The following is a 12,980-nucleotide window of genomic DNA, read 5'->3' on the forward strand; positions in this document are numbered from 1 at the left end:
CTCACAATATATGATGTTGACAGGGCTGCATTCCTTTCTGGAGGATCCAGGAAAAAAATCCTTTTCTTTGCCTTTTCCAACTTCTAGAGGCCACCCACATTCCTTGGCTCATGGTCCCCTTCACCCGTCTTCAAAGCCAACAATTTTACTTTTTTTTTTTCCTTTTTGTTTTTTTTACTGACTGGTAATGGGATCGCAACCCTCAGTGACGCGCCTGCACCGGGGACCAGCAAGGGGATTGCAACCCTTGGTGTTGCGCCCGCACCGCGCTCAACCAGTGAGCGGGAACCGGTCTCCACATGGGATCCAAACCCTCGGCGGGAGCGCCACTGCGCTCCCAGGCGGCGCACTCTCCCGTGTGCCACTGGACCGGCCCACAATTTTACTTTTTTCTGTCCATTCTTTCATAGTCACATTTCCCTATGTCTCTCTTCTTCTGCCTCCCACTTACACTTTTTAAGACCCTTGTGATTACATTGGGCCCACCAGGATAATCCAGGATAGTCTGCCTATATTGAGGTCAGGTGAGCAGCAACTTTAATCCCTCTTTGCCATGTAACATAACATATCCATAGGTTCTGGGGATTAGGACATACATGTCTTGGGGAGGAGGGGGCATTATTTTTCCTACTACAGGCTCCATTTATCCCCATGTGTACACATTCTTAGGGTATACTCTCTCAGGTGACCTAATTAAGAGCCTTGGGTTTTATCTAGGCCTCGTCCTACTTAGCAAGTAATGTACTGCACAGCCATTTTTCTCTCTAGTACCATGTGACTGAGAAAAACTCTGCTGTGGTTTTCAGATGTTTTCTACTTCACTTATTCTGTGGTCTTACATAGCTTGATCAGCCAATGCCTCAAGGGGAGAACCAGAGCCAAGTGTCAGGATGACTTCCTTGGACCTCTCGTCTTTCTGTGATCTTGACTCTTTAATTTCTGGCTGTCTTGGCAGCTCTACATTCCAATTTCTGTCTCCCCAGCCTTGTGAAATTCACTAAGGTCCTGCTCACTTCTCTGCTTCTTAAACGTTACCCAATGCCTGCCTTCTAGATCTCTTGCCCTATATCAAGAAATGGCAAATGCTCAAAGGGGAAAATAGTGTATGGAAAATTAAATTCACTTCTATAAGTTTTCCTTCTCTCTAGGATCTGGCCTCTCAAGTCCTAGATTCCTTAGCAGCTTTCTAAAACCCTCAAACAAATGTTTATGTTTTATTTACCTTTTCTAGTTTTTCTCAGTGGAGGTGCTGGTTTGGCTACAAAATATTCCATTATAGTCAGAAGTGGAAGTTCATGACATTCATTTAATCTTTAAAATATATTCTCATTTTTGATGACATGTATTTAAAATAAATAATTGTATTATAAATATAAATCCACAATGATAAGTCTATTTTTTTCTAAAACAGCAAGGTAAAAAAACTCATCATTTAGCTGGAATTATCAGAAGTGTACAAAATTTGTATTTACATAGCAGTTCGTTTTTCTTATTAGAATCATATCTACACTTCATTTTATTAGTTATTAATATGTCATCGGTTACAGAGATCATTAGTATTTATTCAGCAGTTACTATACACAGCATTGAATTTAGTAGTATATAAAACATAGTCCTTTCCTTTGGGAAATAAAAATCCAGAAAAACAGATAAAAGGGCTGGCCAGGTAGCTAAGTTGTTCAGAGCAAGGTGTTCAACACCAAGGTCAAGGGTTCAGATCCCCATACTGGCCGGCTGCAAAAAAACCCCAAATCAAAACAGATAAAACATACAGATATGAAAATGATATTATAAAATGGCATAAGAATGTGTTGAAATAAGAATACAAAAAATAGTGCTATAAACTTAAAATGAAAGGGTGATTAATAGGGACTCTAGAAGCTGAAAACTGACTGCATCAAAGAACTGGAAGGCTTAGATATCACCTAGTCTGATACCTTAATTTTACAGCTGAAGAGATCTTTTCCACTAAATTAAATAATTTACCTAAAGTAACTGATACAGTTTAGATATGTTGTCCCCTCCAAAACTCATGCAGAAATCTGATCCCCAATGTGGCAGCCTTGGGAGCTGTTTGAGTCATGGGGGTGGATCCCTCATGAATGGATTAGATTAATACTCTCTCTGGGGGAGAGGAGCCTGAGTGAGATCTCACTCTATTAGTTCCCCCAAGAGCTGGTTGTTTAAAAGACCCTGGCACCTCCCCTCTCTCTTTCTTGCTTCCTCTCGCCATGTGATCTGCTTGTACCCACCAGCTGCCTGCTACTTTCCACCATGAGTGGAAGCAGCCTGTGGCCTGTGCCAGATGCAGCTGTCCCAAAATCATAAGCCAAATAAACCTCTGTTCTTTATAAATTACCCAGTCTAAGGTATTTCTGATATAGCAACACAAACGGTCTAAAACAGTAACACATCTAATAAGTAGCAGAATCAGACTAGAACTGGTGTCCTGATTCTTGGTTCAATGTAATTACAAGAAGAGATGTGACCTTAAGAGAAGGAAAAAGTTGCACAGGGAAAGGGACTTGAGATAGGAAATATAACATAATCAAGATGTGATCAGCAGGCAAAAGGAGATCAATTTAGCTGCAGCAAATCATTTGTATTAAAAAGAGACAGAAGCGAGGGTTGAAAGAATACGGGGTGAAGTTATTGAGAACTGAGAATGCCAGGCTGAGTTTAGACAATGGGAATCACTAGAGGGAATGGGGTAGAGACATGATGAAACTGCTTTGTAACAAGATTAACTCTGGGGTAGAACTTAGTGTAGAAGATATGCACAGGAAAGTAAGGCAGGGAAGTTAGGAGTTTTTAGCAGTCTACATGTGCAGTGATGGTGAGGGAAATGGAAAAGAGAAGTATGAGAGAGATTGAAAGAATTTCTAAGATCGTATGACTAAATGAATGTGAGGAACAGTCATGTTCAGGTTGGAACATTTTAAGGTTGAAGAGATGATAAAGAGGTTCTGTAGAAAGGTAGAGAAATATGGGAGTAGAGCTCTGGGAACAGATTAGCACTAGAAATTTAAATTTGATCAAATATCATGAAAATGATTATCCACTATCTACGTTTACTAAGCTACAATGTGTGTGTGTGTGTGTGTGTGTATTTTGGGGGGGGTGGCTGGCCGGTATGGGGATCCAAACCCTTGACCTTGGTGTTATAACACTGTGCTCTAACCAGCTGAGCTAACTAGCCAGCCCACTAAGCTACAATAATTAATAGCTTGCTTTTCCTTTAAGTTTTTAGATCAGTATGAAATAAATCCAATTTTCTTCATTAGATCTCTAGACTGTAGTAGTTTTCAAATAATAAAGGTAACCATAATCACTGAGTGTCTGAGCATATACTAAATGACAGGCACTGTCCTAGGTCCTTTCCATATATCAGCTTATTTAATCCTCACGACTATTCTATAAGGTATAATCACTACCTCCATTTACAGATGAGGAAACTGACACACAGAGAGGTTTAGTGTTTGCCCAATGCCATTTAGCTCGTCAGCAGCAGAGCCAGTATATGAACTCAAGCAGTCTTGCTCTCCCTTAACCATTGTACTGCTTTCACATCAGACATATGACATCTTAGCAAATAATCACACTAAAAATGTTTAGGATTAAATTCTCCTTCATCCTACAGAGTAATTTAGAAAGGTTTTAATGTACTTACTTGTAATGTGTTTGTATCCCAAACTTTCAGAGTTTTATCAAATGAGCTTGATGTGAACATGCCAGTGTCATGAGGATACCACTGTACGGTCTCCACACTGTATTTGTGAACATCAGGATGGTTTCTATAAAACAGCAACCAAAACTTACAGATAACTGACTTGAGTTTCAAAACTGGTATCATTTTAAGAACAAGTATCAGTCTCAGGCAGGATGATATGAATGACCAAATGAAAATCACATGCCTGTGTCCTAGCTGTCCAGAAGAAGCAGAGGGAGAATGTCTAGACACCTCTAGATCCACGTTTCTATAGTGTGATGTGGAGGCCTGCTTCCTACGAAGGTTCATAATGTGGGAGACTTTCTACTTCTGCACTATATATAGCCTGGAAGGATGAGCCAGTTACACTGGACTTCTTCCATCTTGAAAGTGGCAATGATTTATCCCTACTGGAAGAGGTACCTATTCTGGTTTGGATTTGCTTTTCCCAAGTATCACTCTGTTAGCACTACCATTTTTTGAATTGTTGAATGTTCTGGTTTTGGATTTGCTTTTCCCAAGTATCACTCTGTTAGCACTACCATTTTTTGAATTGTTGAATGCCTCACACATCTCCATGGTATCCCACACAATATTGCTACTTATTGAGGAACTTATCCTATGACAAAAGAATGCAATTGGTGGATGCCAGGTATCTGTTGAAGACTCGGTTATGATATCAGCTACAATACATCACCTTGTGAGGGCAGTGCGCTGTTCTGAAGGATGCAGTACATGCTCAGAAACAGTGACATTTGTCTCCTTACTGAATCTTAATTCAAACTGGCTGTTTATTTATAAGACAATGAGTGGAAATTCAAACACTGACTAGATATTTAAGGTCAAGAATTATTGTGTATATGAGATAATGGTACTGTGGTTTTGCTTATAAAATCTTTATCTTTTAGAGATATAAACAAATAATTACAGATGAAATGATATGCTATCTGAGATTTGCTTCAAAATAATCCTGAGGGCAGATGAGTGGTGGAGGAGAGATGAAACAAGATTGATTATGACTGACAGTTGGTGAAGCTGGGTGGTGGGTGCACAGTTCATTATATTAATCTCTACTTTTGCATGTGTTATACATTTCCCATAATAAAACAAAAGTTAACTGAAGACTACTACAACCCTATGCACACAGGACCATGATGGGTTCTGATTCCTTCGGGTGAATTTGGGACCCTGAACATTTGTGGTGCTAACTGAAGAAAAAAGAACATGAAAAGGGAAAGTCTTAAGTGCCAGCTCTGGCTTTGACACAGCTATGAAAATACAAAACTGTACTCCCTACCCATATTGCCTTTCTTTCTCTGTCATGTAGATATTTATATATTTTAACTGATTTCCCCTTTCTTCTCTTACTTCCATTATTTCATATAGGTTAACTATACAACTGAGCCCACAAGTTGAATACAGATATAAGATTATGTAAAACTAATGGAAAAACTGGTACTACCCTAAACTGGAGGCAAATGTGTTAACTAAATAGACTTAGGATCATCACTGTTTGGGAAGAGAATGATCATCTTTTAGGTTGTATAGAAGATACTGTATTAGGTTAGGCTGGACCTTTTTTTTTTTTTTAGAAAAAGAGTAAATATGGGAAGGTGTGTATGGATGTTGAGTAGACAAATAGGTTGAGTTGCAGTGGACATGTGCCCTTTTTCTTGGCTGCTGAGCATTCAAACTCCTCCTATTTGGGGGAAATCCCCTTGGTTTCATTGAAAAGAAGGGCCTTGCCTCTTGTTCCAGCAAGCAAGGGCCTCCAGGCATTCTTTTCTTTCCCCTTGGAAGCATGGGCAAGAATATGTGTCCCGAGCTTCAGCAATCCCGCCTGAGACTCTAAATCTAGGGCTGGTAATGCAAACCCCAGGGAGAGTTAGCCATTATTCACGGCTGAGAGTTTAGAGTCTGTCTTGGTGACATGTAGCAGAATCCATACTAAATTATTCCAGGGGTGTGACCTTGACTGTATTTTACATCCTAGCTTCTCTTTCTGCTCATTTTCTACATCTGATTCTCCCATCTTCCTGACAGTTATGTGAGATACTAAATATCCTTCCATAAATTTCTGCTTATGAATCTTGACTTCTGCAAATTTTTTCCAGTGATATTAGTTTTAAATAAAAGAAATCTTTAATGTAGTGACCACAAATAAAAGCTCACTTATATTTTAAATTTTAATTTTAAAATAAGGCAAAATATTATTCTTTTACTATGTATGACCATGTGTTCACATTTAATAAGAATTTTGGTACAGGAATCTTTTTAGTGCTCAAGAACAAAGACATTAAGTATACCACCAGTTAACATCAGAAAATAGTCTAATCCACATTAACTTAAATCTTTATTGAAATTACTTTTAAAAATTAGACTGTAAGCTCTTCAGATGTAAAAAATGCAATTTTAACTCATTTTGTAAATATGCCCATTTTCAAATTCAAAATCACACTTTTAAACATAGAGTTTGAATCCAAGAATAAAGTCACAGTAAAACAAAAGACCAACACACTAAGGATTTACTTATGTTACATATCATAAAAGCAGATCATTGTCCCTCATGTAATAACATTATATAGCATATAGAATATATGAAAATACAAATTTGCTGTATAACAAATTGAAAAATGTTAAAATGTTAGGTAGGATAAAATAAGATAAAATGAATTAAATTAATATGACTGTCTTACACTTTAGAATTTATACTTTTTTGGTGAGGGTGAGGAGAGTATAAATGGTCTGAGGAGAGTATAAATGGTCTAAGCCTCTTAAAAAGCAAGTCCCACAGTAGTTGAGGTGATATCTTGCTTTGTACAAAGTTTTCATATAACTACATTGCTTTCCATTTACATGGTGGTTTTATAGTTTTCAACATGCTTTTTTAAAGATAATAGTTCATTTAATTCTCACAAAAACCCTATAAGAATGACAGGGCAAGTATAGTTACCTCTGAAACAAAATAATCTGAAGCTCAGAGAGATTAACTGACTTTCCCAAATTTGTATGTCCAAAGTGAAGCTCCAGAGCCAAAAAACAATCCTAAATCTTCTCACAAATATTCCACGGACTTAAACACCTATTCTAGTACTTTGAGAACAGCTTTAATACAACATGGTTGATGATGTTAATGTTGACGAAGTTCTTCCTCTTAAAAGCATTTTCTCAGCACCCATTCTTTCTGTTAATTCAAAGGTCTGCTCAATATCACATCAGACATAGGAAATGAGGAAGATTTAAAGACCACTGTGAACAAACTACAATAACATCACAAAACATTTTATTAGAGACTTAAAAATAATTTTCTTAAGAGTAGTAAACCAGTAAAGAATAGTCAGAGAAATCAAGACAAATAGAAGTACATTTTTAAGTTAGGCATCTTTGTGTGAGTAGAGAGACATGAGAGGTGTATAGGTAATGGGGAGTGTGTGTGTATGTTTGGTAAAGGAATGCCAGTACATGTATCATAGCTAGCTCTTAATCTTTTGTTACCATTAATATTAGTTAAAAATCTAATTGGGGTTTATAATTAGCTGAAAGACTCAGAAATGCATCCTAAATTAAGTGGTACTAAAAACTGTTAAGTAGTTACTGAGGTGTGCTATGTAGGTCCAGAACAAAAAGGACATCATAATCAAAAGTCTTTTAATAAAATCCTTTTGAAAACTGATACCAGAGTTTTTTGGGAGAAGTCATATGTTACAAAATTTATACCTGCGTTTCAGTTATTATTTTCAAGAAAGCATTAATATGCTTTAAATATGTCATCTAAACAATTTGCTTGAGCCAAATAACTATTATTTTCATGTTTTGCATTTAATGTAAAAAATACTCAACCATTTATAAATTCATGAATTACATTTTTGATACACACCTGTCAATGGAACACAATGCTTTACATGTGTAATAAGGTTTTCTGCTGGAGTTCTCAAGGTCATAAAGCACAATCACACCATCTGAACCACCTGATAACATGCTGAATGAAAAAATTCACATTAATTTATCATTTTATATAGTCCATTTATTTATGATGACTGCAAATTTCTGAAAATTGATCTGCAAACACCCAAATGTATTAAGACCATAAATACAATTAATCCTCATTAACACAGACTTCAATGAACTAAATTTTCTTAACTTAATATGTATAGAAGAATGAATATAGAAAAATTCAATCTGTGATCATTTAGTTAACCTTCATGATTCCAAAAAGAAAAGATGGTAGAAACAAGAAGGTAAAAGGTATTTCTTACTTAAAAAAGTAGAATTAAAAAAATTAAAATAGTAAAATATTACAAAAAATTATTTTAGATAACTGAATTATAATTGTGCTAAATGAAAATAGAATTAGAACAGCTATCACTGATACTAGCTATCTGACTCTGGGCAAATTACATCACTTACGTCTTTCAACGTTTTTAAAAAAAAAAGGGGGGGGGACATTTTAACTAAATCACAAAGTTTAGTGCAAAATTCCTTTTATAGTGTCTGGCAAAAAAATAGGGAAATCAATAAATGTTAGATTCCTTCCCTCTCTTATGAATGCATTCACTCAATCCATTCAACTTTAAATGAGCACCTACAATACATTAGGCACTCTGCTAATTCAGCTGTGAACAAGACAGGCATGGTTCCTGTCCTCCCAGAGTTTACAATCTAGTAGGAAGACAGAGTATATACAATCACACAAATTGTTAGTTATAACTGGAATCATTGTGACAATAGCCTATTTTTAATCAGTTTGGTGATTCAGGGACGGTTTCAGGGATTGAAATATTTAAGTTGGTATCTGAAAAAGGAATTGGAATTAGCCAGATAAGTGTGAAAGTAACAATCCAAGTCCCTTCTAAGAAAAGAAGGAAGGTTTTACCGGAGCAGTATAGAAGGGAAAGAGTTGTGAGAGGTGAGAAGTCAGCATGGGCCAGACCACTAAGAGCCTTACTTTCAAGAATAAAAGAGGGTGCTATAAAATAAATGATATAGTTTTTTGGAAACAATTATGCATCTGCTCTCAAACTGGTCTATTATATTGGTAGAACCTGTAAAATTATTCTATTCAAAGATTTTGTAAAAAAAAATTCTGGAGAAAAAAAAAAAACAAAAAAAAAACTTTAATGTCTTTTACCTTCAGTCTATAGGTTTCCCACCCCCTTCCTCCCTCCTTTACTTTCTCCCTCTCTTGCAATTTATCTGTTGCAGAAACCAAATCATTTGTCCTGCAATTGCTAGCCTGAACTTTGGTGACTGCATTCATGTGCTATAATTTAAAATAATCTCTGTCACTGATGTCTTTACTGTGATGTGATATTAGCAGCCAAACCAATACCTAGATCCACAAATTTATATGTCCATATAAAATATTACTATTTGCTAATATTATTGCTCACCATCACTCCTTATGTTGCTGTCCCTCTAGTTATCCTGGCTGTCTGATTTCATTCTCTGGTAGATTCCTAAGTAAAGGCTAATGAGAAGAACATTCCCTGAATTTTTTATGTTATTGGCAATTTGTCCCTTTGTACTTGAAAATCAATTTGGCTGGATATAAAATCCTTGACTCACATTTTTTTTCCCTTGAGCCCCTTAGATAAAAACTTCATTTTGGGGGGCATAAAGCCCAAAGTCAGTCTGGTGACAATATGATATTTTGCCCCTTATGTTTCAGATCTTATGTATTCTAGGAAAGTTTTCTTGAATTATAGTTTCAATATTTATTCTGTTCTCTTTCACTGGTGTTCTTCTTTGGGAACTCCCATTATATGTATACTGGATCTTCTTTGCCTATATTCTACACACAAGAGACTTCAAAACATTCATGGAAAGATTTGTGTTATCTTTAATTCTGTTTTTCCATTAACTTTTTGAAGCACCCTCGTATGTACCTACCTCTTGAATCGTTTTCCTCTCTTCATTTCTTTTTGATTTAAAAAAATTTCTTCCTTTGTATTTTCTATTTCTCAGGCACTACTCATATTTATTTGCTTGTGTTCCTCATGTTGTAGTCTTCATTCCTGAAATATTTTTCTTTTATTTCTAATTTTTTTCTTGAGTTTGATCATCTTATTTCTGAGTTTTTATAATTCCATCTTATATTATTCGTTCACTTACTAAATCTTTTAAAAATGACTTTTAGCTAGTTCTGAAATTAGGTTAGAGTTCTCATCTGTTTTATGGACATATCTTTCTGGCATGACTTCATTGTCTGTAGAGGATTACTCTACTTCTTATTCTCTTTGTTCTTATAATAAGTTTGTATGGACTTTGACCTTAGTCCTATTTTTTTTTTTGCTCATTTTTATGTAAAATTTATTTTTCTAAACTATTAGAATGGATGCTTGGTTTAGAATAATCCAATAATAAATTTTACCTCTTTAGAACATCCTCTTCTTCCTTTTTAAATTTTTTTATTTTTCCTTTTTTAGAATGTTCAAAATATGGCAGCTTACTCCAGAGATTTCCTGGTTCTGTTCATCTCCCAAAATTACAATAATGTCAGATGTTTTGCCTTTGTTAGAATGGCTTCCAAAAGCTTTCCTTTGATTACATTAATTGCACAAAAAAATTGAACGATTAGTAAAATTAACTGACTTTCTATTTTTTTTTTTCTTTTTCCCCTTTTTGTCTTTTTTCGTGACCGGCAATGGATCGCAACCCTCAGTGTCATGCCTGTACGGGACCGGGACCGGCAACGGGATCGCAACCCTCGGTGTTGCTCCCGCATCTCGCTCAGCCAGTGAGCGGCCGGTCTGTATGTGGGATCTGAACCCTCGGCAGGAGCGCCGCCGCGCTTCCCAAGTGGCGCACTGTAGCAGTGCGCCACCGGGCCAGCCCCTCTATTTGAAGTATCTGAATGAATTAATATTATCTAACTGTGAGGTTACTATTCTGCCAATAGAGCGAACATATTAAAAGATATGACTTCACATTTTCTACAAACCAGAAAACTTGGTATTAAAGATGAAAGAAACTAATTTAGAAGAATTTAGAAGATATAAAAGAAGATTCAAGCTTCGCAGTGATATGCAAATACATCTTCGGCAGCTGCACCTGTTAAAATGTAATTTCAGATAGTCTTCTTAAAATAATTCCTAACTATGGAAATTATATACTTCTTTACCAGACTTGTGTATTCTGGTTTTTATTCTGGTTTTCAGTGACATCACCATAGTTCTCACAGTGAATGGTAAATTATTAACATGTATTTTGAGCAAGTTACACATTATTGATTTTCTTAAGAAAAAGGAAATCAATATTTAATTTTTCAAACACACACTGTTGTTTTTATTTCTTCTTTTGCTACCAAAAGGGTTTTATGCAAAATATAAGTCCCAGCAAACAATGAAATAAATAGTTGTAGATTTTTACCACACATTAAAGGGGAAAACCACTGCAGCAAGAATCTTCAGACCTTTCTCTATATTCTCTCTGAAAAGACTTCTCAGGCTGTATTTCTCAAACATATTTCATGCACACATAATCTAAAATTCCCCACTGACTCTGCCAACTAATCACTAACCCAAATGGCTGGCTAGAGTAGCAGTACTCAATACTTTTCCCACTAGCACCCAAGACCAAAAGAAATCAGCTATCCCTTGCTGCTCATGTCTGCATATATTTTATAAGTGAGTGCCCTGCAGCTGTCCTTGCATAGGAGGTGTTATGTTGAGCTGAGAAAAGGTCAGGAAAAAGAAGAGAATTATTGCTGGTCATCGTTTAGATTTAACCACATTCTAATGTGATAATTCTATTCACTGTACATGTTTCTCACATACTACTAGCTGAGACCATGGCAGAAGCTGGATGTAAAAAGTAGTAGTTTATCACACCCATCCTGGCTTATTTTAACATAAATAATAATAATGATGATGATGATGATGATGATGATGTTTTATTTATAAAATTTCAGGGGTAAATGCTAAACATACCATAACATGACAAACTATTTTCTTTGGTTACTTTTACATATGGTCTAATTATATACCACATGAAGGGTTTTGAACTTTCTTATAAGAGTTAATGTGGTGTCATGATGAGTTGTGAGATGGGGAATGATACGTTCAGACTTGCCTTTTTCAAAGTACTTCAGCTACTGTGTGGAGGGAGAATGGACTGAAAGGAGTAAAAGTATATGTGGTACTGCTTTTGATTAATACCAGCAGTACTGGTGGCAACCATTTATGATAAGCCAGCTCCTATGCTAAGCATGTTATACACAATATCTCAATTAATCCTCACAACAAACTTGTTAGGTAGGTATTATTTTTCCCATTGTATAGTTAAGGCAACTGAGAATTAGAAAGGTTAGGTAAATTGCTCTAGGTCACAAAGCTGGTAAGTGGTAAAGCCAGGAGGAACTCAAATATAATTCTGGTTTGCTTCACACTTAATTCTCCAAAATACACTTTTGTTTTTTATATATTTTTTTCCCATTAGACACCTTGAGAGTAGCAACTATGTTTTAAGATAGCACCTAAAGACATATCCAACACTTAAAAACTGTTCTACATCCAAAATAAGTTGAATGTTTGTTGATTTAACAATGAATATATTTACATTAAAGTAGTTTGGAAATGTTTATTTGGCAACATTTTGTAGGTTTATTGTTCTGTATTTATTATACATAAATCATAATAATGCCAGATTAAAAAATGCTACAATTTAGAATTTTTACTAATTTTTATGAAACTTCTACATTATCTGAAAAAGCAAGATTTTACTACATCTCACTTAGAAAGAAAAATGATTATATAAGCATAACAAACTTACTATCTCCCTTCAACAGGTTCAATGTCAAGTGTGTTAACTCCACTGCCATGGATTCTTTCAACATCTCTGTCTTTGTTTAACTCCAGTCCCAAAACCCTTTAAGAAAAATATAAAAATTAAAGGGGGAAAAAAGATAAAACTTAACAATAAAAAAGTAATTTAACACAAAAAATCCTTATTTCAATAAGATTACATATAGTACAAAAATCACAAGTAATGCTTAAATCTTCTACCACACATCCAAAGGTATTTACAGATTTTTAAAGATCCTGTGTAAAATTTTAACATTATTAAATGCACTAACAATTACAGCACAAATTTTCACCTGAAGCATTATCTTGAACTTTATTTGAAAAGTTTATATTTCATTAATTTTTGAAAAAGCTATTTAGAGACTGAAACAAATTTTCAAGAGAAAGTCTGGTAACAAACTTAACTAAGGACCTCTAGTGGACAAAAGTTTAAATTACAGGACTTAAAATACTCTCACGAACTAAGAGAA

The 12,980-nt window shown here is 35.3% G+C and overlaps 1 protein-coding gene across 3 annotated transcripts in view; it reads right to left on the bottom strand.

The window, feature by feature from the left end:
- Positions 1–12,980, bottom strand: part of ERCC8 (excision repair cross-complementation group 8) — a 67,927-nt gene that overhangs the window by 37,928 nt on the left and 17,019 nt on the right. For 2 of the 3 annotated variants that reach the window (XM_008589458.1, XM_008589457.1), the window contains exons 2-4: positions 12,479–12,574; positions 7,587–7,688; positions 3,671–3,794 (exon numbers count right to left, since the gene is read on the bottom strand). In XM_008589458.1, coding sequence (XP_008587680.1) covers positions 3,671–3,794; positions 7,587–7,688; positions 12,479–12,574 — 322 coding nt within the window. The remainder of the gene's footprint in view (positions 1–3,670; positions 3,795–7,586; positions 7,689–12,478; positions 12,575–12,980) is intronic. The other variant, XM_008589459.1, reaches the window with a different exon arrangement.

Source organism: Galeopterus variegatus, unplaced genomic scaffold, assembly GCF_000696425.1.
Source record: "Galeopterus variegatus unplaced genomic scaffold, G_variegatus-3.0.2 Scaffold5460, whole genome shotgun sequence".
In the NCBI taxonomy this organism is placed as follows: domain Eukaryota; kingdom Metazoa; phylum Chordata; class Mammalia; order Dermoptera; family Cynocephalidae; genus Galeopterus; species Galeopterus variegatus.